The 25197-nt window shown below is 36.6% G+C and overlaps 2 protein-coding genes and 1 long non-coding RNA gene across 5 annotated transcripts in view; all 3 read right to left on the reverse strand.

Annotated features, from left to right (window-relative positions):
• Nucleotides 1-10223, reverse strand: part of LOC134755761 (adenylyl cyclase-associated protein 1) — a 62061-nt gene extending 51838 nt beyond the window's left edge. Inside the window, exon 1 of one of the 2 annotated variants that reach the window (XM_063692341.1) lies at nucleotides 10086-10223. Coding sequence is in view for 1 of the 2 variants with exons in the window: in XM_063692339.1 (XP_063548409.1) it covers nucleotides 4228-5002 (775 nt within the window). In the remaining variant the exon portion in view is untranslated. Of the gene's footprint in view, nucleotides 1-4227; nucleotides 5148-10085 lie in introns of those variants that run through there. The other variant, XM_063692339.1, reaches the window with a different exon arrangement.
• LOC134755813 (uncharacterized) overlaps nucleotides 1-25197 on the reverse strand; it is a 359324-nt gene that overhangs the window by 194695 nt on the left and 139432 nt on the right. The window lies entirely within an intron of this gene.
• The window catches only part of LOC134755733 (nicotinate phosphoribosyltransferase), a 29153-nt gene continuing 26070 nt past the window's right edge, over nucleotides 22115-25197 (reverse strand). The window contains exon 11 of one of the 2 annotated variants that reach the window (XM_063692280.1): nucleotides 22115-24688. In XM_063692280.1, coding sequence (XP_063548350.1) covers nucleotides 24611-24688 — 78 coding nt within the window. In that variant the 3' untranslated portion in view covers nucleotides 22115-24610. The remainder of the gene's footprint in view (nucleotides 24689-25197) is intronic. The other variant, XM_063692279.1, reaches the window with a different exon arrangement.

The following is a 25197-nucleotide window of genomic DNA, read 5'->3' on the forward strand; positions in this document are numbered from 1 at the left end:
CCATGCCATGTTTATTCGTCTATTTATTTCGTCTTGATGTCTATTTTTGTCAAATGATATTTGTTTTCCTAAATACACGTATTCTGGTACATATTCTAGTGCAGTGTTGTTAATGTAAATGGGTATTTCTGTAGAATTTGTCATTAGTTTTGTTTTGGTAGTGTTTAGTTCTAGGCCGATGTTGAGACTGACTGTGTTGAGATCGCATATCATTTTCTGCAGTTGACTAGCTGATTCTGAGAAAATACTGATATCATCGGCGAATCTAAGATTAGTTAAAAAGTCGCCTTTTATGTATATGCCTTTTCCCTGCCAGTTTAGCTTTTTCATTATATTTTCGAGCACAGTAATAAAAATTCTAGGTGAGAGCGGATCACCTTGTCTGACTCCTCGGCATATTTTTATTTCTGGACCTTTTGTTTCCATTTTCACGCATGATACGCTTTTTCTATAAATATCCTGTAAGAGCTCTATAGTCTCTGTTGGTACATTGCAGCCGTGTAGTGCTCTCCACATGCTATTGTGCGATATAGTATCGAACGCTTTGGCGTAATCAATGAAAGCCAGGTAGAGCGGAGGTATTAACATATATGACTTAAACTAAAAGTATACAAATTAAACTAAATTAAACAAAAAACACTTTTTTTTTTTTTTTTGTCGGGTATATCAATAACTTATAAACAGAACAATTAGCAATGGAATGCGAGCGTAGTTGCTACGGCCCGGACCGGCCGTTCTACTTCAATACCTATTTTACGAGACTTATGGAACTGTACTGCAGATACGGTACATATTAATCATACAAGGATACGTAATATCCATATATCCAACGGGAAATACCTCTTTAACCCTTTAACTTGACCCCAAACTTGGTATGTTTTGAAAATTCTATTTGTTTTAATTTACAAAAAAAATGGCTAAAATGTAATGATTTGGTATACTTTTAGAATCGCCTCAAAAAGCCCTTTCGTATGATACCACACACGATAGGTTTTTGAAAAAAAAAATGTTTTTTTCCATACAAAAAAAAATGTTGTAGCACACCCTTCCTAAGGGATTTTTTTAGGAACTGCGGGTCAAAAATTTTGTTTTGACCTCAGTATGCGTGTGCCAAACGGCTAACTTGTAAATCCATTTGCGGTTTTTCTTTGAAATTGGGCTTGTACGGCTGCCACTAATAGAGATACTAACTCTTAAAAATACGTATGATACCTCATTAGATTCGGAATGATGTCTAGAAAAATGTATTCGAAGCATTCCCACATAAAAAAAGTTCAAAAGCTATTAACAAAAAACGCAAACGTACCATTACGCAAAAAACAGCAAAAAATCACGTTTGTTGTTTGGGGAGCCCCACTTAAATATTTATTTTATTCTGTTTTTAGTATTTCTTGTTATAGCGGCAACAGAAATACATCATCTGTAAAAATTGCAACTGTCTAGCTATCACGGTTCATGAGATACAGCCTGGTGACAGACTGACAGATAGATTGACAGTCAGTCAGACAGACAGACAGATATTATTTTAAAGGTATTAAATATTCTTTTAAAAATTAGAAAAAAATATGGTGCATTTAAAACATATCATGGAATATACTACGGTTATAAGTTGATAGTATGTAAAGTTATTTTTTCAACAAGTTAGGCAATTATTAAGTAACCACATTTTTCTCGAACTTTCGTCTTTGTTGTAAATAAAAAAAAAGAAAATAATTGGCGTAAAAAGTATTTCGCCTCGTGGAGCCCTTTTCATATACATACTTAATAAGATCACGTCATAAACGATTTAATAAAAGTAATACTTTATTTAAAATAAATTTTAGAATAATAGTGAAAATTGTAAAATATAAAACAATATTTTAACCAAAGTATTACTAATTCTTTTTACAATCAAATGTATGAATACGTACTTAGAACTGATACTTTTCTAAATAACGAATAAATGGACTAAATTGTGTAATTAATTTTTAGTGCAAATCACCACAATTTGCTTCTAAAGAGCAAATCAGTGACCAAAAATTATATATGATTTTAATGTTTCGTTCATATATTCAGATTTGTGTATGAAAATGTGAAACTATTATTTCTAAAATAAATTATTCGTCCCTAATTTACACAATAATTATACCAAATTTGATCTCATAGCAACAGATATGTAGAAATAGAGGCAAACTGGACCGCAGAAGCCGACTTTTCCCCTCCCTTTTTCGCGGGTTACCAGGACTTAATCTCGTAGCTAGTGCGTCAGCTCAGCTTTGTATGAACCAAGGAATAATAAATAGTGTTAAACGATATCCCCTGAGGCCAAAGTGCATACTCACTTTACTTACTTCGCCTACTAAGAGGCAAATCGCGACTTTGAAAAGGTTTATCGATCTTATCACATCACTAGATTATCGACATTTAATGTCGACTATTGCCCATCACTTTTCTGTCTGTGTACGTATTTAGAAACTTGACCCCGCCCCTAAAATTAGTGCGATAAGAACAACTGCAGCTTAGGCGAAAAATCCTGCGTAAAAATCTCAAAAATCGAGGTTTTGTACTCGACTGTTTCCTCCTCCAAAACTTAACCAATCGTAACCAAATTTGGAAATCTAAATGATTATGAAATTGTCTGTGTCGGACTGTTTTGATTTTTTGGCTAATTGATACCAGTTTTGAATACCACGCCTCTCATTGCGGCATAGTCAGTGAGGCCATTTTTGGCCATGTGTGAAGGGCTCTAGCGCCTTAAAAAACAAAAATATCAAAAAAAGCAAAACACACCGACACAGATATTGACAATATTAATCTGTGTTGAAAAAATCATTGCTCTAGCTTCAAAAACCACGGAGGAAACAGTCGAGTACGTTTGTATGGAGAAATGACCACTCCTGTTGGCTCTTAACGCTAAAATATAAGTCAACATACCGGCGAAACATGCCATTGCCGTATTGCCTTCATAGAAATATTTACTTCAAATTATCTGTGCACGTGAGAGGTTTCACTCTTCAATTACCAGTACTCTTTTTATGGAAAAATAACCACAAATGTATGAAATGTGTCCTTTTCATACATTTGTGGTTATTTTTCCATACAAACGTTCTCGACATTTTTCTGTCTGGATTTTGGCTCTAAACGAGTAACTTTTTTATACGAGTTCAATATTACCGTATCTGTGTCTGTACCTTTTGCTTTTGTTGATATTCTTGTTTTTATAAGAACTAGGTTACTTCAAATAGCGTTAAAAACGGCCAAAAAAAATGCGCCGTAAACAAAATGGTTAAGTTTTGGAGAAGGAAAATGTCGAGAACGAAACTTTGATTTTTCAGATTTTTACGCAGGATTTTTTGCCTAAGCTGCAGTTGTCCTTATCACACTAATTTAAGCAGCCGTCCCCGTAAACGCGACGGAGATATTTACCTAAAATTTTCAAACCTGAAAAGGGGCTCAGCTAATATATCCTCTTAATTACATCTATTGATGCCATTGCTGGCATTTAAATAAGGTAAACCCCTAAGCAAACTTGGATTAGATTAAAGCACATTTTACGCAAAAAACGAGTCAACATTTTTTCGCTCACTGCTAACACTGCTAATACGTTGGACAAAGATTTTTTACTGTGCATATTGTTGACTTGTTGTTGAATTTTAACAAACGCTAGTGTGTGTGTGTAATTTTATGTACACCTGTGTTGTGTACAATAAAGTGATTACTACTACTACTACAAAGCCAAAGAAGAATATTGTGAAGATAATACGTTTCGTTTCTGTTAAATGATTGTATGTAGTTTTCTTTTTTAAGACGTTTTGTAAAATATGTGTAAGAAAGAAACATATTCCTAAAAATTCTTTGTCAACGTATGTTTGAGCCAGCCTGTACATGAGGTTCGTTTACGCCTTTTTATACGATATAAATAAACAGATTAACAGATACCTACATAGCAATCGCGTACTCAAAAATTTACTGAAATTTGATTTTGTTTTGCCATTTTAAAACTATATCAATAATGAAGTAGTCGCCCCAAAAAGAATGAAATAATCTTGTAGTTCACGTAGGTACATAAATATTAGGTATATGTACACATTACAATACCCCGCATGAGCAGCAAGAAAATCATTTTCCTACTTTCCTTTTATCTTCATATCGCTTTGTCACTTTACCCCTCAGTACCCCTGACACGGTAATCTGTCGTCGGTAAAGAATCCGTGGCGCAGGAACATGTGTACTTGACAACCAACTCACCGGGTTCAGCAACTACAGGCCCTAGGGGGTCGAAACGAACGCGGTGCTCGACGGCTGCGCGCGCGGCGCACACCAGGTCAGAGAAGAATCGGTGTCTCCGCATAGCCAGTTCGTCCCGTCCCACTGGCGTCGCAGGAGGCTCAGTCGGCTCCTCGTCAGACTCAGGTATACCCTTTTCAAAGACGTCATCGTCATCAGAGCTTGGCTCTTGAAAAGACTTGTGGTCCCCACTTCCGGTGCTAACACTCGTTTTAAGTATCCCAGTAGACTTACGTTGGCTGCCAGGCCGGATATCAAAATTCGTCTGCGCTAATTTTTGCTCAAGGCGCGCCAATTCCTCTAAAGTAGCCGTATCTCGCCGGTAATCAACCGAGAACCTTTTGAAATCCATGCGGCTTTTCTTGATATCCACCGAATATCTTTTTTTCATTAATTCCCTTTTGTACACTTGGGCCAAAATATCATCATTGATAACATCATCAGTGGAATCATCGCCTGGATTTGTATCAACTTCATCAGATATTTCAATCTCACTTACGTCGTTTGTACTCTCAGGAATACATATATCTTTTTCGGGAGCATCTGGGGTAACTTTTTCTTGTATGATTTTATCGTTACAACGTTTTGGCACAGCCTCATCTTTCGACTCACTAACTTCCTCCCCCAACTTTTGGTTTGCATCAGCAACTTCAAATCCAGACATCGTGTCTATCTTTTCGGGTTTTGATTTACTTTTGGGTATCTTTTTCGGTCGCGCACAGCAACTTTTAAACATAATTAAAATATAAACAGTAACAATTTTTAAAGAACTTATTTTCAACAAATAGAGACGATCTATTAAAATAGTCAAACATAACAATATAGTAATATTTTCTTAATCCGTGTAAATAGTCTTTAATAATGTAATCGACCAGTGATTTCAGCGTTTTATAATACGCACGATGTAAGTGGTTAATATAGAGGGGGTTGTTTTGTCGGCGGCCGGCCGAGCGCTCGGCGGCGGGCGACTGGCGGACTGACGCAGGGCCGATGCGCCGCGACCGGGCGCATCAGCCACCCGCGCCGTCCCGCGCAACCCGAGGGACCCCAGCCTTGTTACGCATAAACACCGATTGCTTCAATAAAGACGAACCAGCATAAATCTAACCTCCTTTTACGCAAAGCTTACTACAAATCTCGGTATCAAGTTACACTAGAAATAAACCCCGAGTCGAGACAAAATTGTTTATGACTTGAGTAGCAGCACTCTACCGTCTCTACCCCACAAAACCTACACAAAAGTACCTTACGCACAGGCACACATTTCGAGTGTACAATGTACATAACTCAACTACCCAAAAGCTCACTAAACGCAGACGTGACTCCGAATTTACTTACATTACTTACATATCTAGCAAAGATCACGTGACAAAATATTATGTATGAAAATACAGTCGAAAGATATTGTGTTACTCTCGTAGCAATCAGAGGGGTTATTTTATAAATTTAACATAATGTACGATCGCCCATACTTTTTTTTTTATGAAATAGGAGGCAAACGAGCAGACGGATCACCTGATGGTAAGCGATTACCGCCGCCCATGGACACCCGCAACACCAGAGGGGTTGTAAGTGCGTTGCCGGCCTTTAAGATGGGAATACGCTCTTTTATTGAAGGTTTGAAGGTCATATCGGTCCGGAAATACCGCAGGCGACAGTTCATTCCACAGTTTAGCTGTGCGAGGCAGGAAGTTTCTAGAGAAACGCACAGTTGAGGACTGCCAACCATCTAAGTGGTGAGGATGGTAATGTTGTCGCGTAGGGCGATGGCGAAAAGAGGCTGCAGGGATTAATAAGTCCACAATTCGAGTCGCTCTTCGCTGGATGCGGTCCAGAGGGAGAAGCTGGTATTGGGGTGCCCCTACCCAAGATGAGAACAGTATTCCATGTGTGGGCGAACCTGCGTTTTATACAGCTGTAGCACATCTGTTGAGCACACCGAGCTTTTTTGAGGCTAATTTGGCCTTACCCTCTAAATGGCCGCGGAACTGGACTTCACTCGAAATGTCGACGCCGAGGATTCCGATACTGGCTGCGACAGTCAGGGGAGTGCTCTCAAAACGAGGTGATACGACAAACTCTAAGTTTTTTGCGGTAAACGCGCAAACCTGTGTCTTGGCAGGGTTAAAACGGACTAAGTTTAGTCGACCCCATTCAGAGATTTCTTTTAGGGAAGTCTCAATTTCAGACACAAGTTTGTTCCGGCTCTCGATGACGTTTTCCCGAGAGATATTGGTGCGGCCGGTGTAAGAGGCATCACCCGTCATCAGCATAACAATGAATTCCGCTGATTTGCAGCATGTCATTGATATGCAGAAGGAAAAGCGTGGGTGATCGTGGGAAAAGTCTGAGCATTCGCCGTCAACTACGACCTTTATGCTTGTCTGCTAGAAAGCTACTGACCCATACACATAATACTGTTAACTGTACATTGCCACCGATGTACAGTTATTAAGAGTTGCTGTTTGTACCTGTCTACATAATATGTGGCATCGCAATAAATCAAAACGAATTAAACAGTTTATTTATTTGGTTCTTTGGTAGGTATAATTAAAAAATCATATTAAGATTAATAGAGTTACTTATCTAGTTTTTACTTAGCGATGCGCACCAAAACTTGAACGATATCACTCTCATAATATTATATTTTGTCCCTTAACGTGACTAGAACGAAAATTGAATCGGGCCCGGGTAATAAAAATAAATTAATCTTTAATCCAGATCCGGAGGTGGAATGAGATTGGAAACTAGAATTTCTCCCACGGGGTGACTTTCATACAGAGGACCAAACGTGTTAAATGCAGGGCGAAAAGAAAAACACATTTTCCCCAACCCTGACAACCTGACATCGTCGGGAAAGAAAATGGAAATAGTACTGTTACCGCCGATCTCTCGTATTCAGGGTATTTTATGAGAATAAATGTAGAACTAAGTAGTACGCAAACGCAAATTTTGAAGTTAGTTTCATGTTGTTACTTTCCCTTGTTAATGAAATAATGAAATGTGCTCGGGAAAGTAGAAAACTTCCAAGAACTTGACCATAGGGATTATTCCCGGAAGGATGAATGGTGCTTAGGCACAAAACAAAACGCAATCGCTCTAGTTGAGCGTTCGGCGGCTGCGGATAATGAGTGAGTGGGATGCGTGTACGAGTACATTACTTCCTCACTATTCCTCACCAATTGCTTGTGATCACTCTCCGTGGCGCCTTTAGACTTGCGAACAGAAATAAAAACAATTCGCATCATTTCATTCAAATGCCATATCCTGTGGCATAACGTACGTTCCATCTACGAGCCCCGACCCGATGCAGTGGAGTTCGTCTATACTAGTCTATAGTTAAGTAGTTATATACACAAATATTTTGTTTATTTTAATAAATTTTACACTTGTAGATTTAACGACTCAGTAATGGGAACCAATATATAATAATAATAAATAATAAAAGACGTTTATTCAAGAAGTTGTAACATAGGTACATAATAAAAGTACACGATAATGCTTACAAACTAATTGAAAGGGAAGGTGGCATATGTAGTAATCATGCATGGTGTGGTGGTATGGTGGCATGTGTGGTATATGTAGTAATGTTTAATCTAGTTTATTTTGATCGTATAATAAAATTGCATAAAACATTATTATCTTATGCTTATAAAAACTGCTATTAAAAAACAGTCAGAATCTCTAAAAATACAGCCAAATGAGACACAGGCATAGATACAGTCCGATACACACGTGTTTCGAGTTTCGACCAACGCATGGTAGCGTTACTTGCAAAAACTTAAATACCCACCTACCTAATATAATAATGAAGAGTTGTAGGCAGAGATTGATTCACAAAATAGGCGAGAATGAAATGAACTAAAAAAAACTTGCATACAACCTGCCGTGACCTCTACCTCAAGAAGATAAGATAAGATACCGAAGATAAACAAACCCCACGGAAATACTAAAGTGACAAAAACAAACCGATGAAGGGTCAGGTACGCTAGGTCAAGACCCCTACCTGCTCTGGTATTATTATTAATAATATCTATCTGGGAGACCGAGTTTTGCTCGGAAAACATATAAAAACTCAATAATGCGCGTTTTCCCAGAGATAAGACCTAGCTAGATCGATTTTTCGCCCCCAAAAACCCCCATATTGCAAATTTCATCAAAATCGTTAGAGCTGTTTTCGAGATCCCCAAATAATGTATATATATATATATATATATACAACTGTATACAATTATTTCAATTAAGTATCTTGCCCATTATTTTTCATCGAAGCTTTACATCTACACCCATCGCATCCACAAAATATGAAACTTTTCTTAAATTAACCCTTTAATGGTCTAGATTAAAATAAATACACAATGGAAGCCTCAGCCCTTTGAAGTCCTAAGAAAAAAAATTGCCATATAAAAGCTATGTGTGCCCTATAAAGGGATAAGACATCCCTTAGATTGAGGGATTGGAGGGATTGGGGATCTTTGACTCAATGTGTAAGAAATATTAGGGGACATCACAGACACAGATCAACCTAGCCCCAACCTAATCAAAGCTTGTATCACAGGGCGGATTGGCTATACATCAAAAATCACTTGCGTTTTTACATGTGAATAGCACGTCTGTACACACAGCATGCGTCATAGTGTGAGTAAGTTGTTAAATAGTACTGAGCGGCCGGCAAATGGCCGTCAATCTGCTGTCACAGGGCAAGGTAATTCGAGTCGGGGCAGGGCGGTGCGTGGCCGTTCTGTATGATAATACTATTACTTATTCTGTGCTTGTACTATGGGTGCTAGGAGGAGGACTTACGAGTATATAGATACATGCATATTTATATACATAGAAAACACCCATGACTCAGGAACAAATATTTGTGTTCATCACACAAGTAAATGCCCTTACCGGAATTCAAACCCAGAACAATCAGCTTCACAGGCAGGGTCACTATGCGAGTGACACTAGGCCAAACTGGTTGTCACGTCGTCATCATGTTGGTGTCATTGAGACTTTGCTGTTCATTTCAACCAACTACTTTGCTTTGTTAATAGTGTAGTAGTGTAATAGTGGCGCCCATGACAAACCATGACTGTATACAAACTATTTTTAGAAATAATTTACTGAAGTCACTCTAGTAAGATAAGAATAAACTGCTATTACATTGTACAATAACATAGGTACACCTTATTGCTGAGTATAGACCATTGATAGACAAGGGCGTAACCAGCCAGTGAACTAGGGAACTAGGGGCAAGTTGATTTCACTGGAGGCATAACAGTGCCCTGTCAATTTGAGCAAAACAAACAAATTAGGCATAGATGTATCTTTCGGTTTTCAAAGCCATTCATGGCATTTTAGGCGCTTGAGGAGCCAGCAGCTTTGAACACAAAATAATCTTCCCGTTTATCTCCAGAATGGCTTTGCCTATTTATTTGTGGTTTTTCAGTAAAGTTTATGTGTTTCACCAGCAATGTTTCTTGGTTAGGTCTAACTCTATAGATTGCACTGTTATTGTTTTGTCAGTGGTAGATATACCTACTAGATAGACAGGAAATTTTGTAAAATTAGTTTTACTTATGTTAATACGAAGTTCATTGTACTACAGTGTTTAGACGTAAATCTTGAAGTTACCGAGTGAAACACTATTTGGCAATACAATAAAAACAAAGCGAATTTTATAAACACCGCAAATGGTTAACACTGGTTGTGGCTTACTAGAATAAATATAACAAATCGGTAAATGCACAATAAGGTTACACGTAACAGTAAGTAAACGCAACGAAAATCTGGGTGAAATATGTAAAAAATATGATTTAGAAAACACTTACGCGTCACCGGTCTCTGTTATCGGCTCATACGAGGTGGAAACCACTTTAACCACTAGATTCGCGTTCGCGTATATATAAACGATAAAAAATCAGTCTTGAGGTTAGTCAGGTTAGTTGTCAGATACCGTTTGCCGTTCAGCGTTCCGTTTCGTTACGTTTCGCAGCGCAGACGCTAGTTGATACTACCCATGAAGCATCTTTTAAAAGTCATTTATATTAGTGCTAAAAAAACTTTTTTTTTCCAGTAAATATTTCTCGGGCATAATATAATTTCACATTGGTTGAGATGTAAATTGTCATAAATATTACTCATAAAATATAGGGATCTGTAAGCACAAAAAAAAGGAAAAACGGAACTGATTACAGTGGTTGGGGAGCCCAAGAGGGGATATAATAATAATAATATATTTATTGCTTTCACATTGGTAAAATTACAGATGTTCTTAATCGATAATGTATCACAACATGACACCCTGTAAGGGTATTGCAATTTTATCTATCTACTCTAAACTAATACATATGTAAATTAAACACAGAGATAACATTACACAAAAGTTATACCTATCTAAGCTATGTATTACTTATATGTCTATTTATGGTATTTATTACAATCAAAATATTCTTGTATAGAATAAAAACAATTACTCGTTAAATAATTTTTCAAGCAGTTAACAAATTTATCATATTTTTGCTCTCCCGCTATTTCCTTTGGGAGACTATTGAAAATTCTTATTGACATATTATAGGGGCTCTTATTACTTATTTGTAAGTTACTGGCGGGAAGGGCTATTTTATTTTGGTGTCTTAAATTTAAGGTACAAATATTATGACGATCTTTAGCTTTTAAATATAGGTCAGGATGTTTTCTTACAAATTTACATGTTTCTAATATATAGAGGGATGGTAGAGTTAAAATATTAAATTTTTTAAAGTACGGTCGGCAGCTTTCTTGGTTTTTTATATTACTTAATATTCTAATACACCTTTTTTGTAATATGAATAAATCTGCACTATTTGTGCTATTACCCCACAAATTGATCCCGTATTGGAGCCATGTCTGGGTAAATGCATGATAAGCACTAAGAGCCGTTTTTAACCCTGTGGTTTTTTTAATATTTCTGAGGGCATAAGCAAAGCATGATATTTTCAAGCTAATTTTATCTATATGCATTTTCCAATTGATATTCTCGTCAATGACTATGCCGAGGAGATTGCAGTGCTTTATTGGTTGAATTTGGGTATCTAGGTAAGTGAAATCAAAATTTAATGGGGTTCGTTGATGGGGTCGAAATTGAATTAAATTTGTCTTTTTTAGGTTTAGTTGTAGATTATGATCGCTGAGCCATTGAATTACGGTATCAAAAATATTATTTAACTTATGAGTTAGATTGTTACTGTTTGAACAAGAGAATACTATAGATATATCATCGGCATATAGGAAACATTTTGTATATTCGGTATTTATTATTTTTGCCAGATCGTTAATGTAGATTAAGAATAGGATGCAGCCTAAAACACTGCCCTGAGGAATAGAACCTGTGATTTGTCTTTTTTGTGAAAATGTTTTTAAAAGAGAGTTAGTTGTTTTGTTAAAAATTTTGTAGTTAGGCTCTAGTTTCTGGTTAGGTACTCGAGCGCGTCAGATTTGCTCTTCTACCTACTGTGTCGAAAATATTCGAGAAATGCATGACAAACCGGATCTATTACTTTCTTGAAAAATACCACCTTCTTAGCGAAAATCAATTCGGCTTCCGACAGAAACGGTCGACTACCTTAGCAGTATATAATATTATTCAGGATACAGCTGAATTCCTAAAAAACAAAAACCATGCTGTAGGCCTACTACTGGATATGTCTAAGGCTTATGATTCAGTAAGTCATTCCATTCTTCTACATAAACTGCATGAGATAGGCATTCGAGGCAATACACATATCTGGCTTAAGTCTTACCTTCACAACAGACAGCAACTATAGTAACGGCACCAGTCATGGGACTTGTAAGAGGAAATTTGGAGTATTTGTGATATTTCCCTGATACATGTAAAATGTTACCGCCTTGCGTGTTAGAAGTTAAATGTCCCATCCATCTTTTATGTTTCAGGCGTGTTGTATCAAAAATTCAGCAATTAGTTTCCACATAATTAACAAATTAAAACTATGTGTTTTTTCTCCAGTCATGGTCGGCAAAGCTCCAGTAATGGTACCCCGGTAATGGGCGTGGATCCAGTAATGGGGCCCCTATAATGGGCATCCCTATGAGTATAAAATATTGGAATAGGAAATAAGATTTGGCAAATTCAGCTTCCAAAATTTGACCCACACTAATAGACCAGGAGCCGGGAACAGATTTCCATGACCAATCGCCTCCCGGGCGAAAACTCGTATCCACTCGTATGTACATCGAATAATTTTGTCTCGATTAATTTTAGGAATAATTATGATCATGGTTGTTTTATAGGTTTTAGGGACAGGATTTCGAAAATGATGACCATCTTGGAATTCAAGATGGCGGACATGCACTATGTCATAAAAGTCGTCATGGATGTCGTTTTATAGGTTTAAGGGAGTGCAGATTTCAAAAATGATGACCATTTTGGAATCCAAGATGGTGGACATGCACTATGTCATAAAAGTCGTCATGGATGTCGTTTTATAGGTTTAAGGGAGTGCAGATTTCGAAAATGATGACCATTTTGGAATCCAAGATGGTGGACATGCACTATGTCATAAAAATCGTCATGGATGTCGTTTTATAGGTTTAAGGGAGTGCAGATTTAAAAAATGATGACCATTTTGGAATCCAAGATGGCGGACATGCACTATGTCATAAAAGTCGCCATGGATGTCGTTTTATAGGTGTAAGGGAGTGCAGATTTCGAAAATGATGACCATTTTGGAATTCAAGATGGCGGACATGCACTATGTCATAAAAGTCGTCATGGATGTCGTTTTATAGGTTTAAGGGAGTGCAGATTTCGAAAATGATGACCATTTTGGAATCCAAGATGGCGGACATGCACTATGTCATAAAAGTTGTTATGGATGTCGTTTTATAGGTTTAAGGGAGTGCAGATTTCGAAAATGATGACCATTCTGGAATCCAAGATGGCGGACATGCACTATGTCATAAAAGTCGTCATGGATGTCGTTTTATAGGTTTAAGGGAGTGCAGATATCGAAAATGATGACCAATTTGGAATCCAAGATGGCGGACATGCACTATGTCATAAAAGTCGTCATGGATGTCGTTTTATAGGTTTAAGGGAGTGCAGATTTCAAAAATGATGACCATTTTGGAATCCAAGATGGCGGACATGCACTATGTCATAGAAGTCGTCATGGATGTCATTTTATAGGTTTAAGGGAGTGCTAGTTTCGAAAATGATGACCGTTTTGGAATCCAAGATGGCGGACACGCACTATGTCATAAAAGTCGTCATGGATGTCGTTTTATAGGTTTAAGGGAGTGCAGATTTCGAAAATGATGACCATTTTGGAATCCAAGATGGCGGACATGCACTATGTCATAAAAGTTGTTATGGATGTCGTTTTATAGGTTTAAGGGAGTGCAGATTTCGAAAATGATGACCATTCTGGAATCCAAGATGGTGGACATGCACTATGTCATAAAAGTCGTCATGGATGTCATTTTATAGGTTTAAGGGAGTGCTAGTTTCGAAAATGATGACCATTTTGGAATCCAAGATGGTGGACATGCACTATGTCATAAAAGTCGTCATGGATGTCGTTTTATGGGTTTTGGGGAGTGTCGATTTCGAAAATGATGACTAGTGTATTGGCGTCACGTGCGCTTACGTCATAGTGACGTCACTGACAGTTAGGTGTTAGTCGATGATAGACCGCGAGCAGAGCAGTCGTATCACGTGATGTTTGGGTTGACGAGCCGTTGGAAATATATTACATCGTATGATTTACTGTGGTAAATACAGAACATTACAATGACCATTTTGGAATCCAAGATGGCAAATTTACGACGGCCCAGCCATACGGTCAAAATTAGGTGGGGCTTGCTCGACCAAATGTCATAGAGGGACCCTGGCAGTTTCTGACGCCGCCATTTTTATTTCAAAATGGCTGATTCTAAATGGCGCCCAATTTTCAAGTTTGTCCTAGCGCGCTAAATTTTGGTCACGGAAACTCGGGGTCCCATGGATTGCTATAAAATTTTTTTTGGAAAAAATCCAAGATGGAAAAAATTACCACTTATTTTGTTTAACAACTTCTTAACGGTGCGAGATGGGTGAACGGTGCTCGACCAAATGTCATAGAGGGCCCCGCGACAAATTGGTCTGATATTGCTTAATCCGTTTTTTACATACACATAGCTTCTTTTGATAGGTACTGTAAAGGTTTTGTAACCTTTACAGCCTTTTTCATCAATAACTGGTGACAGCCACGTTTTGAATTTAGAATCGTATCGCCCTGTCAAATGGAACGGGGGTGCGTGATCGCCATTCCTGAAGAGGCAGTCATTCTGTATAGATGATTTGTCAATTAGCTAACCTGTGAGAAAAAAATAATACATTGAAGATCAATCCTCTATGTTTAAATATCTACCACATCTTCCCCAATAGGCGTATCCCCTTTACAGTACTGGCCGCTTGTTGCACTCCCTGGAACCCATATAACGACATCCATGACGACTTTTATGACATAGTGCATGTCCGCCATCTTGGATTCCAAAATGGTCATCATTTTCGAAACTAGAACCCCCTAAAACCCATAAAATGACATCCATGACGACTTTTATGACATAGTGCATGTTCACCATCTTGGATTCCAAAATGGTCATAATTTTCGAAACTAGTACTCCCTAAAACCCATAAAACGACATCCATGACGACTTTTATGGCATAGTGCATGTCCACCATCTTGGATTCCAAAATGGTCATCATTTTCGAAACTAGCACTCCCTAAAACCCATAAAATGACATCCATGACGACTTTTATGACATAGTGCATGTCCGCCATCTTGGATTCCAAAATGGTCATCATTTTCGAAATCTGCACTCCCTTAAACCTATAAAACGACATCCATGACGAATTTTATGACATAGTGCATGTCCGCCATCTTGGATTCCAAAATGGTCATCATTTTCGAAATCTGCACTCCATTAAACCTATAAAACGACATCCATGACGAATTTTATGACATAGTGCATGTCCGCCATCTTGGATTCCAAAATGGTCAACATTTTCGAATCTAGCACTCGCTAAAACCCATAAAAAGATATCCATGACGACTTTTATGACATAGTGCATGTCCGCCATCTTGGATTCCAAAATGGTCATCATTTTCGAAACTAGCACTCGCTAAAACCCATAAAACGATATCCATAACGACTTTTATGACATAGTGCATGTCCGCCATTTTGGATTCCAAAATAGTCATCATTTTCGAAACTAGCACTCCCTTAAACCTATAAAACGACATCCATGACAACATTTATGACATAGTGCATGTCCGCCATCTTGGATTCCAAAATGGTCATCATTTTCGAAACTAGCACTCCTACTATACGAGTTTTCGCCCGGGAGGCGATGACTGACGAAATTTGCGTCTGGCTCGCGGTCTATAACTAAGAGTGCAAGTTAATAAAAGTTTGTAAAAACGATATTAATTTTATCTGAAGTCCGAGCATACCTCCTGACAAATTTCAATACTACACTTTATTGTTTAAACATGAAATGACGGCATGGGAAGTATCTTTATGTAAATTGTCCCATCATAGGAGGCATGTAGTTTTACAGCTCCTATAATGGGATTGGGCAAAATACTACTATTTTTTTACATCTCTGGAGTCAGAAAATAGTGTGTTGTATACCTTATCTCATGGTGAATGCAATTAACAAAACACATTCTAGTTTACACCAACTAATAATTAACTAAAATTAAATATATGAACTCACCTCTCTTAGCAAAGTTGTTAAGAATTCTTACTGTTTATGTTTTTCAGTGACACGACAACTTTTGGGTTGGCGCCAATTTCTTAAATAATAACCGAATTTCATAAAAAGTCAAAATTAAGCAGCTCTATGACTCTTGTTTATGGTCAAATATTACCAGTGTTTATGAACTAGTTTAAGATACTTATTTTACAAGATTTGTAGTTTTATGACCCATTACCGGTTCCACGCCCATTACCGGGTCCACTACCTTAGTAGAGATTGATTATCATAATCACCATACAGGACAATTACAAACATACAAATCCGAACTGATAACTGTCAACAATTCAATTCCACAAGGCAGCGTCCTTGGTTGCATTCTATTCTTAATATATATCAACAATCTTCCCAAAATTACAAACCGTAAATGTATCTTGTTTGCAGATGATATATCTATAATATTCTACTGTCCAAAGAATAATGACAACAATTCTATAATAAAAAAAAACTTTTAACCAAATCTCAGAATGGCTACTGTTTCACAATCTTCAAGTTAATAAAAACAAAACAAAACTAATTCAGTTTAGACCCTACCAAAAACAACCAATAGACCTAACTTTACTCAAACAAGAACTAAATATTGAAGAACAAACAGACTTAACATTATTAGGAATCACAATTGACACAAATCTAAACTGGAAAAAACACATAGCCAAAATCAAATCCAAATTGTCATCATTTATCTATGGTCTGAGAATCTTAAAATCCAAAACCCAGGATGTAGAATGTACATTATCTGCTTATCACGCATATGGACAAGCATGGTTGCGATACGGTGTCATGCTGTGGGGCAATAGCACAAATGAAAGTGACCTCTTTATACTGCAAAAAAAGTGCATCCGCATAATAGCCAACATACCCCAATCTGAAAGTTGTAGGCCTCACTTCATTAAGCTAAAAGTTTTAACACTTCCCTGTTTGTACATTTTAGAGGTAGTAACGTTTGTAAAAAAAAACCACATTTATTCAAATATAATAAGAGCGAACGACGTAAATACAATCTAATTCTTCCGGAATCTGTCCTCGACATCTATCAGAAAGGTCCCTATTACAGCGTAATCAAAATTTATAATAAAATACCCATCTCTTTAAAAACAATTGAGAAACCAAATCTTTTTATAAACTCTTTAAAATCATTCTTACTGGAGAAATGTTATTATGCAGTATCAGAGTTTATGAACGATGATATTTGAAATGTAGCCTCAACAATTTAAATTAACAACTTTACTTGTAGATTTATATTTAAGATTTAGTTAATATTGTAAAATACAGTTGCTAAAATATGTAATTTGCTATGTCCTGATCAGGGTCCATGAGTTACTGTAACTTTATTTATAACAATTGTATATTGATGAATACCATGGTTGCAATAAAGTATAAAATAAAATAAAATTTAAGTTATGAGCATTTTATAAGTGATATCTTGCTACCCCGTGGAGTCTACCTTTACCGCTTTTAGCCAAAGAGTATAATAGTATATGTATCTTTTAGCCGTCTATGTTGAGCCGTTGGTTGGTGGGGTTCAAATTCAACAAATCGTTAAGCAGATTGTGGATTTGGTCATTTTAGTCCAAATTAATGCTATATATAATTGTGCTATTACTAAATCTGACAATTATTTGTACGCATTTCCTTAATATGACGGTTATAATGAGAAAATCGGGCGTCGAACCTGTGGTCGTCAGATTAAGGAAATACGTACAAATATAGTGTCATATTAAGTTATAGAAAAATTAAAACATTAACTTAACTTGGACCAAAGCGACCAAATCCACAATCTACTTAACGATTTTTTTAACCCTCCACCAACCCTCCGAAATCCTCCCTCCAACTGGAAAAAAAAACTTTATATAACCTTTTTTTCTTCTTATGATCTAATCTTTCGATTCAAATAGGTCTCTACTACGACGCTCGAGACATTTAGCATCGCCGGCTTCCCTGCTACAGTGATTACTCCAATTACTCCAATCAACACATCGCTTTTGAATCCCACCCAAATTTTAGGGAATGTTGCGCGAAACTGCGTAGGGGGCGCCAGGGCGCCACTACCACAATTTGAGGGTCTATCGTGAAACAAGAAAATTTCTTTATCTAACATCTCTGTCACTCTTGCATATTCGAGCGATAAAGAGACATATAGCGAATTTTCGGATTCGCCTTTCCCGGTAGGTCCTCTGTAAGCAAACCGCCTTGACGCATCAATGTCACTATGGATGGTATAGAAAGGATGTCAATCTCTTATGGCAGAATTGTTTCAAAAGTGACCAGGTGACCAGCTTTCAGCTGTAAATAATAGTTCCTAATCTCTCCGGTGGCGCTAGGTAGGCTCTGAGACCAAAGAGTATTGTAATATATAGGAGACTCTTTGACATGAACCATAGAGGTATAATAATGAATAGTGTCAAGCAAATCTTGTAAGTAGAAAAAGGCGCGAAATTCAAATTTTCTATGGGACGATAACCCTTCGCCCCTACATTTTTTAAATTTGCCGCCTTTTTCTACTGACAAGATTTGCTTGACCAATATAGAGATGAAATGGGGGAGGGGCATAGATTATATATACAAATAGTTATAGACGCGCCACCGAGCGACCGGTGGTAAGAGAAAAATATATCCATTTATATGGATATATTTTTGCACAGCATAGGATTTTTTCTCTTTCACTCTTATAAATTTCGGTATTTCGCCATCGCCTCCTACCTATGATGATCCTAGCATGGCACTATTTCTCTTTCCTCTTATAGGAATCGCAATAAGACTATCTTTGCCTATCAAAGAGTGTCAGGCCCTTGGGGAGGGGCAGCAAATAACCCGACCAAATTACGTAGGTTGTTTCTGGTATGTTGTCAGGAATGTTAACGCGAGTGTGGAGTCGAGTTCGCAGAGGGCTCTAGAATATGGAAGGTAGGTAGAGGGTTTTAAGTCATACGAACCGGCCGCCAAAAAACCGCTCCCATACCCTCTCATTTTAAAACGGTACATGCTTAAATTATGTTAAATTATTTTTTTCTTCATTAATTTACGGTGTTGCGCTAGAAGTTGATTAAAGAAGGTACATAATTAAAACACAAACATAATAAAATTCATGCTATTCTGTATTTAACAAAACTAAATAGATATCTCTATTACAACATATATAGCTTACAATAATTCATAAAACTGTGTGCATTGATCACTTACATTATAATGCTTTGTTTGAAGGCACAGAAATTATGTTCTTGATATAGGTCAATACATTCTTTTATTGCCATGGTATATAAAAAATAAGAAGAGCCAAGTATTTAATAAAGACTGTAATCTGTACATATACAAAGTTGTGGCCATATATTTCATAATAACTTCGATTATTTTTGTAATTGATCAAAATTACGTTAGTGTCCCGTTGTAAATATTTCAATTTCTGTGTCAGGGAGTTTTCTAGTGTATAACTTGTGTTCCTCAGATGTGATCTCTATGTAGATAAATAGCAACTCACAGAAACCTTAGTGACATAGATTTTGTATGGTTTTTTATCGTGTGTAACGCCATCTAATCTCGAAACTGCTTCTTCTTCGTCTTGCTTGAATATAGAAAGTCTCGAGTATATAAATATTATGAGAGCGGCGTCTTTGTAATAGTGTTTGAAGACAGCTTTGTAATAAAAGCAGAAACCAAAACGTGTGCTGTCATCATCAGTAACGAAGATCGCAACAGTAAATTGAGACTACAGTACCGGCCAATAATATATCACCTTTGAGTGTTTTTGTATGAGCTTGTAGGTATAGAGTAAACAATATAGGTTAGTTTGTAGAGTTACTTGTCATTTTATACAAATAAATGATGAATATTGCAATGAAATACTGTGATTTACAATAGGATACTCAGCATATTACTAAAAAAAAACCTCTAGTAAAAAATGAAGTTAACAATACATTAAAAAACAACCTCTATGAAAAAACCATTACATGAGATGAGACCCATTTTTCTCATCGCCCGTACAAAGGAATAGTACTAGACTACCTAAAGCAGTGAGGTGGAAGTCACCCACAAATAAATAAATAAAGTTATACCGTAAAAACATGGAGGTGATATATTATTGGCCGGTACTGTACCTGTCCTTATTATTCACTTATCTGACCATAGAGAAATATAAATAAAGAAAGAGTGGTAACTCAATACATCAGTTCTTTTACCAAAACGCGCTTTATTTCGTAGTCTACATCTAGCGTCAAATAGCGGAACTCTCAGTACTGCTACTCGACACTAGATGTCGAATGTGTCGCGACTGAGGAAAAGTGTATTGCTCAACAATTTATAACTAATATTAAAAGCAGAAGGAGTTGAAAATAGAGTTCCGGTTGCGGTTACTCTGGTTACAATATTAGCTGAAAATCGTTAAGCATTGGACTTTTTATTTGCCGCGACATCTATTGTCGAGTACCAGTACTGAGAGTTCCGCTACTTGACGCTAGATGTCGACTACGAAATAAAGCGCGAAAACTGATGTATGGAGCTACCACTCTTTCTTTACTTATTTCTCTATGTAAGTATCTGACAGAATTATAATGTTCATGCATTGTAAATACAGATTACCTATTGTACTCATTTACTCCATTTCTTTATAATTTAAGTGACTTCATAAGAAACTAGATATTCATAATTTTGAATTGTAGCATGTGGTGTCACCACTACTTATACATCACTATAGGTACATACCGCTTAATTTAATTCATCACAATAAACAAGCAATAAATATTAATCGATGTTTATGGTTTCTAAAACTTCCTGGGATTCTTACCTTAAGTACCTACGCTGTAAAAGTAATTAATTTTATCTTAATATATTCATAACAATCATTATTATTTGGGGCCTGACAATTTGTATTTAATTAAATTATCTAACTTTAGTTTTTAGTGTAGGATACAGCAGATATTTTAATAACAAAACTTCCGTGAGACACACACCACACGTGAGTCGCGTTTTCGACTTAAAATAGGTGAGTGACCCGTTATTAATATGTTTAATATGATACAGCAGATAATTAAATTAATTTAGTTGTTCATAAAAAAAAACATATGCCCACGTTGATTGACTAAATTCACAATAAGAGTTTATTCATAATTTTAATATTGCTTGACTTTTTACGTCAAATTAAATGGTACCTACTTATTTTATATTACCTAGAGAAACGAATTTTTCGTTTTCATAAAAAAATTGACATACAAAACAAGCTTTACGAGGGGTGGCTGGAAAGTAATCTCCTTTGTCTATTACAATTAGAAAGTCACACTGGCCACTATGTTTTCCAAATGTCTGTTTATTCCTTTTTTAAATTTGCCGCCATTCATTTGTTTATTACGTTTTGCTTTGAATTGGCAGCATTAATTGGTGAATATGTCGGAAGAAAAAAGTAAAATGGTAAAAATTGAGCAACGTGCGGTTATTAAGTTCCTCACTCGGGAGGGTAATACTCCATCGCACATCCGAGAACGCATGTTGGCGGTGTTCGGTGACTCATGTCCTTCCGAATTTGTCGTAAAGTTTTGGTCGAAACAATTTAAAAATGGCCGCGAGAGCCTTGAAGACGATCATCGCTGCGGAAGGCCTGTTTCAGCGGTTACTGGTGAAAATGTGGCCGGTGTCAAAAAACTCATTATGGAAGACCGCCGTATTAAGCAGTGGGAGATTGCACGAGATATTGGCATTAGTAAAGAACGGGTGCACCAAATTATTCACGAACATTTGGGAATGTCCAAGGTCAGTGCTCGATGGGTGCCCAGAATGCTGACTCCGTTTGATAAAGAGCGACGTGTCGAGTGCTGCAACGCGTTTTTAGAAATGAGCAAAGGTATGGAGGAAGAAATTGTTTCTAAAATAGTGACTTGTGACGAAACCTGGATTCGCCAATGGGATCCTGAAAGTAAACAGGAGTCCATGCAATGGATATTTAAGGGTGAGAAACCTCCTCGCAAATTTAAGGTCCGTCCGTCAGCAGGCAAACTGATGGCGACAATTTTTTGGGATTATCTACCAAAAAATACTAGATGAATGGTACATATTATGCAAACTTATTATATCAGCTCCGAGAAAAAACAAAACAGACACGACGAGGCAAACTTGCCAAAGGAATTCTTATATTGCACGACAACGCCCCCGTGCACACCGCTCAAGTTGTGAAGGCAGCTATGAAAGCAAACGGCTACGACCAGCTGGATCACCCACCTTATAGCCCAGATTTAGCCCCCTGCGACTACTTTTTGTCCAGGCTTTTAAAAAAAGACCTAAGAGGGCGGCGATTTTTGACCGATGAAGACATGAAGTCTGCAGTAAACGAGCATTTTGACAGCAAAACAAAAGAATATTATTTTAACGGTCTAATGTCACTTTATGAAAAATGCAATAAGTGCATTTCTCTTACAGGAGACTATATAGAAAAATAAAAAAAAACTAGCCACGACAGTTTTTTACTTCATACTTAGGTAGATAACTTTCCAGCCACCCCTCGTATGTATAAGCTTATCACAAAAGAATGGCCAGTGATATATCAATCAATCTATAAGGCGTTAAATGGAGTAGTTATATTAGCTCTTGTTGTGTTACGCCACGATCACAGGAATATGTACTTCGTAGATCGGGAACAAGCATCATTAATCATCTTATGCTGCCAAATATCGGTTTTGATAGTCGGTGTGAGTTTGAAGTACTATTTTTTGTATTATGTGGTATAAATCAACAATTTAAGAAGTGCCCATTGTCCATTTAGAAGTAGATGTAACGTGTATGGAGCCTAGTTCTAGATACCCTACATGAATTCATGTTTAGGGTGACATTTTGTGTTCATGGTGTATGAGTGTTTTGTTCTATATTTAGCATCCTGCTTACTAAATTCCATCAACCATATAAAAATATAGGTATAAAATAAGCAAATTTCGCAATCATATAATATATGCTTGCACTTGAAAAATATGTAAAATGTATTTAGTGATTAATCAATACAATTAATGCACTTCATAAAGTGCAAATAACACGTACGTATGCCGCACGTACGAAAAAAACATAGCGGGGTGTGACCTACATAATTGTGAACGTATTTCAAAAAACACATAGAGTAAAAAAATAAGTTTTTTAGTAATTTACTCACTATTTTGAAAATGGAGTTGCCTACATAACTATGTGTAATAAAATATAAATACATGTTTTGTACATTGTGTTCCTCTTAATTCGAAAAATAAACACTCAGAGTGAGAGTACTGTAGAGGCCGGTGTCGATTTTAGTCGCAAAAAGGTAAAATTGATAGATTTCGTCGATGAAATTGTACACCTTTTGTTACCAAATTGAAATAACAAGTACTGGTTTCTATTAGCACGTCTTCTTATCTTGCCTTTTATCAGATCAATTTTTTGAAAACAGACACTAAATTAGTAATGATTTTTTTTCTGAAGGACGTTTAGATAAACGCGCGTAAAGCACTGATTTTGTCGCTCTTATTTGTAAATTTCGTAAAGTTTGGACTGCTAAAAATGGTAAATTTGTATTACACATATTCTGTACTTGACCTTTATCAGATTACATTTTTGTTATATGACTTAGAGTTCGAGGAAATGAAAGTTAAACGAATTCAATTTTCTCCAGAAATTACTTCAAAACAAGTTACAATTTCTCTGAAAATCGACTTAATTTCAACGTAATTTAGATACTTGAACAATCTACAACATTTGCTGAAACTATTCTTATACATCAATTTGTATAATTTACCACCATAATTTTTTGATGATTTTTTAAAAACTGCCCCTTCTCTTCATATATTACCGGTGACGTACGCTCGCGACCTCATTATTAAAAGGCAAGATGAGAAAACGTGCTAATAGAAACCAATACTTGTTATTTAGATATTACGTAACAAAACGTGTATAATTTCAACGACTAAATCTATCAACTTAAAATTTTTGCTCCAAAATCGACTACGGCCTCTTATATCCTATCAATGACTACAGGGTTTAAAACCTTTCTCGGTACTGTAATCCATTTTTGTAACTATTCTGGTATTATTACTACTTACAATCTAAAGCATATATTAAATCTGTTAGCAAATATTTTCATGACTATCCTTATGCTTATACCATCCATATAAATATAACAAATCTTGTAAAAGTGTTTTTGTAGATTGCTTATAAATACACTGGTTGAATGTTATTAATGTTATTATATGTACGTTTTAAACATATTGCAAGGTTTCTTTGATTTTGAATTTTTACTAATTTAACATGTGACTAGTCTTGATTAATAAATACAATAGTGATCTTATGCTAATTACAATTATTATCAACCCTTCATCTGCAGCGCTTCTAAATTTCATATGCGATAACGTGAGGGTGAGAGAGAGGTAACTTCTCGGCAAACCAGATATCGCGACGGTAGGAGTTGAGGGATTAATAAAATGTTCTTTTTTTTTACTAGTGCTCTAATGGCCGCACGATAAATCAAGCAAAGTTAGCTTACCCAATGGGTAAATTTAACGAAAGAAAACATGCAACATTGATCATTATGAGTGGGTAGGGTAAGAGAAGTGGTAATTTCAGGAGAGTTCCCCGATGGGCGCGTTCTGAAGCCACAAGTCGTGAATGAAGTTGTAGAGGTCATCGCTCACCGCCACCTGATGATTACATACATTTGAGGTCAGTGTGTTGCGTAAATATAAATATCGATATTTATATTTACGTTTTTATTATTCTATCAAATGATGTACACATTAGACTTCTAGTGAAACTAACCGTGAATCATTCAAAACTCGGATGTACATATTTTAAGCAAAATTAAGTAACCCATTATATTCAACACAAAACGCGATTAAACAGTGCCATGTGTCGAGTTAATCTATCTAAGAACTACCACTGGTTTATGACGAATACTTTTCAGAAAACTCTGATTTAACCAGTCGATCCATCATCATCTTCCTCGCGTTATCCCGGCATTTTGCCACGGTTCATGGGAGCCTGGGGTCCGCTTGACAACTAATCCTGAGAATTGACGTAGGCACTAGTTTTTACGAAAGCGACTGCCATCTGACCTTCCAACCCAGAGGGGGAACATGGCCTTGTTAGGATTAGTCCGGTTTCCTCACGATGTTTTCCTTCACCGAAAAGCGGCTGGTAAATATCAAAT

Source organism: Cydia strobilella, chromosome 3, assembly GCF_947568885.1.
Source record: "Cydia strobilella chromosome 3, ilCydStro3.1, whole genome shotgun sequence".
In the NCBI taxonomy this organism is placed as follows: Eukaryota; Metazoa; Arthropoda; class Insecta; order Lepidoptera; family Tortricidae; genus Cydia; species Cydia strobilella.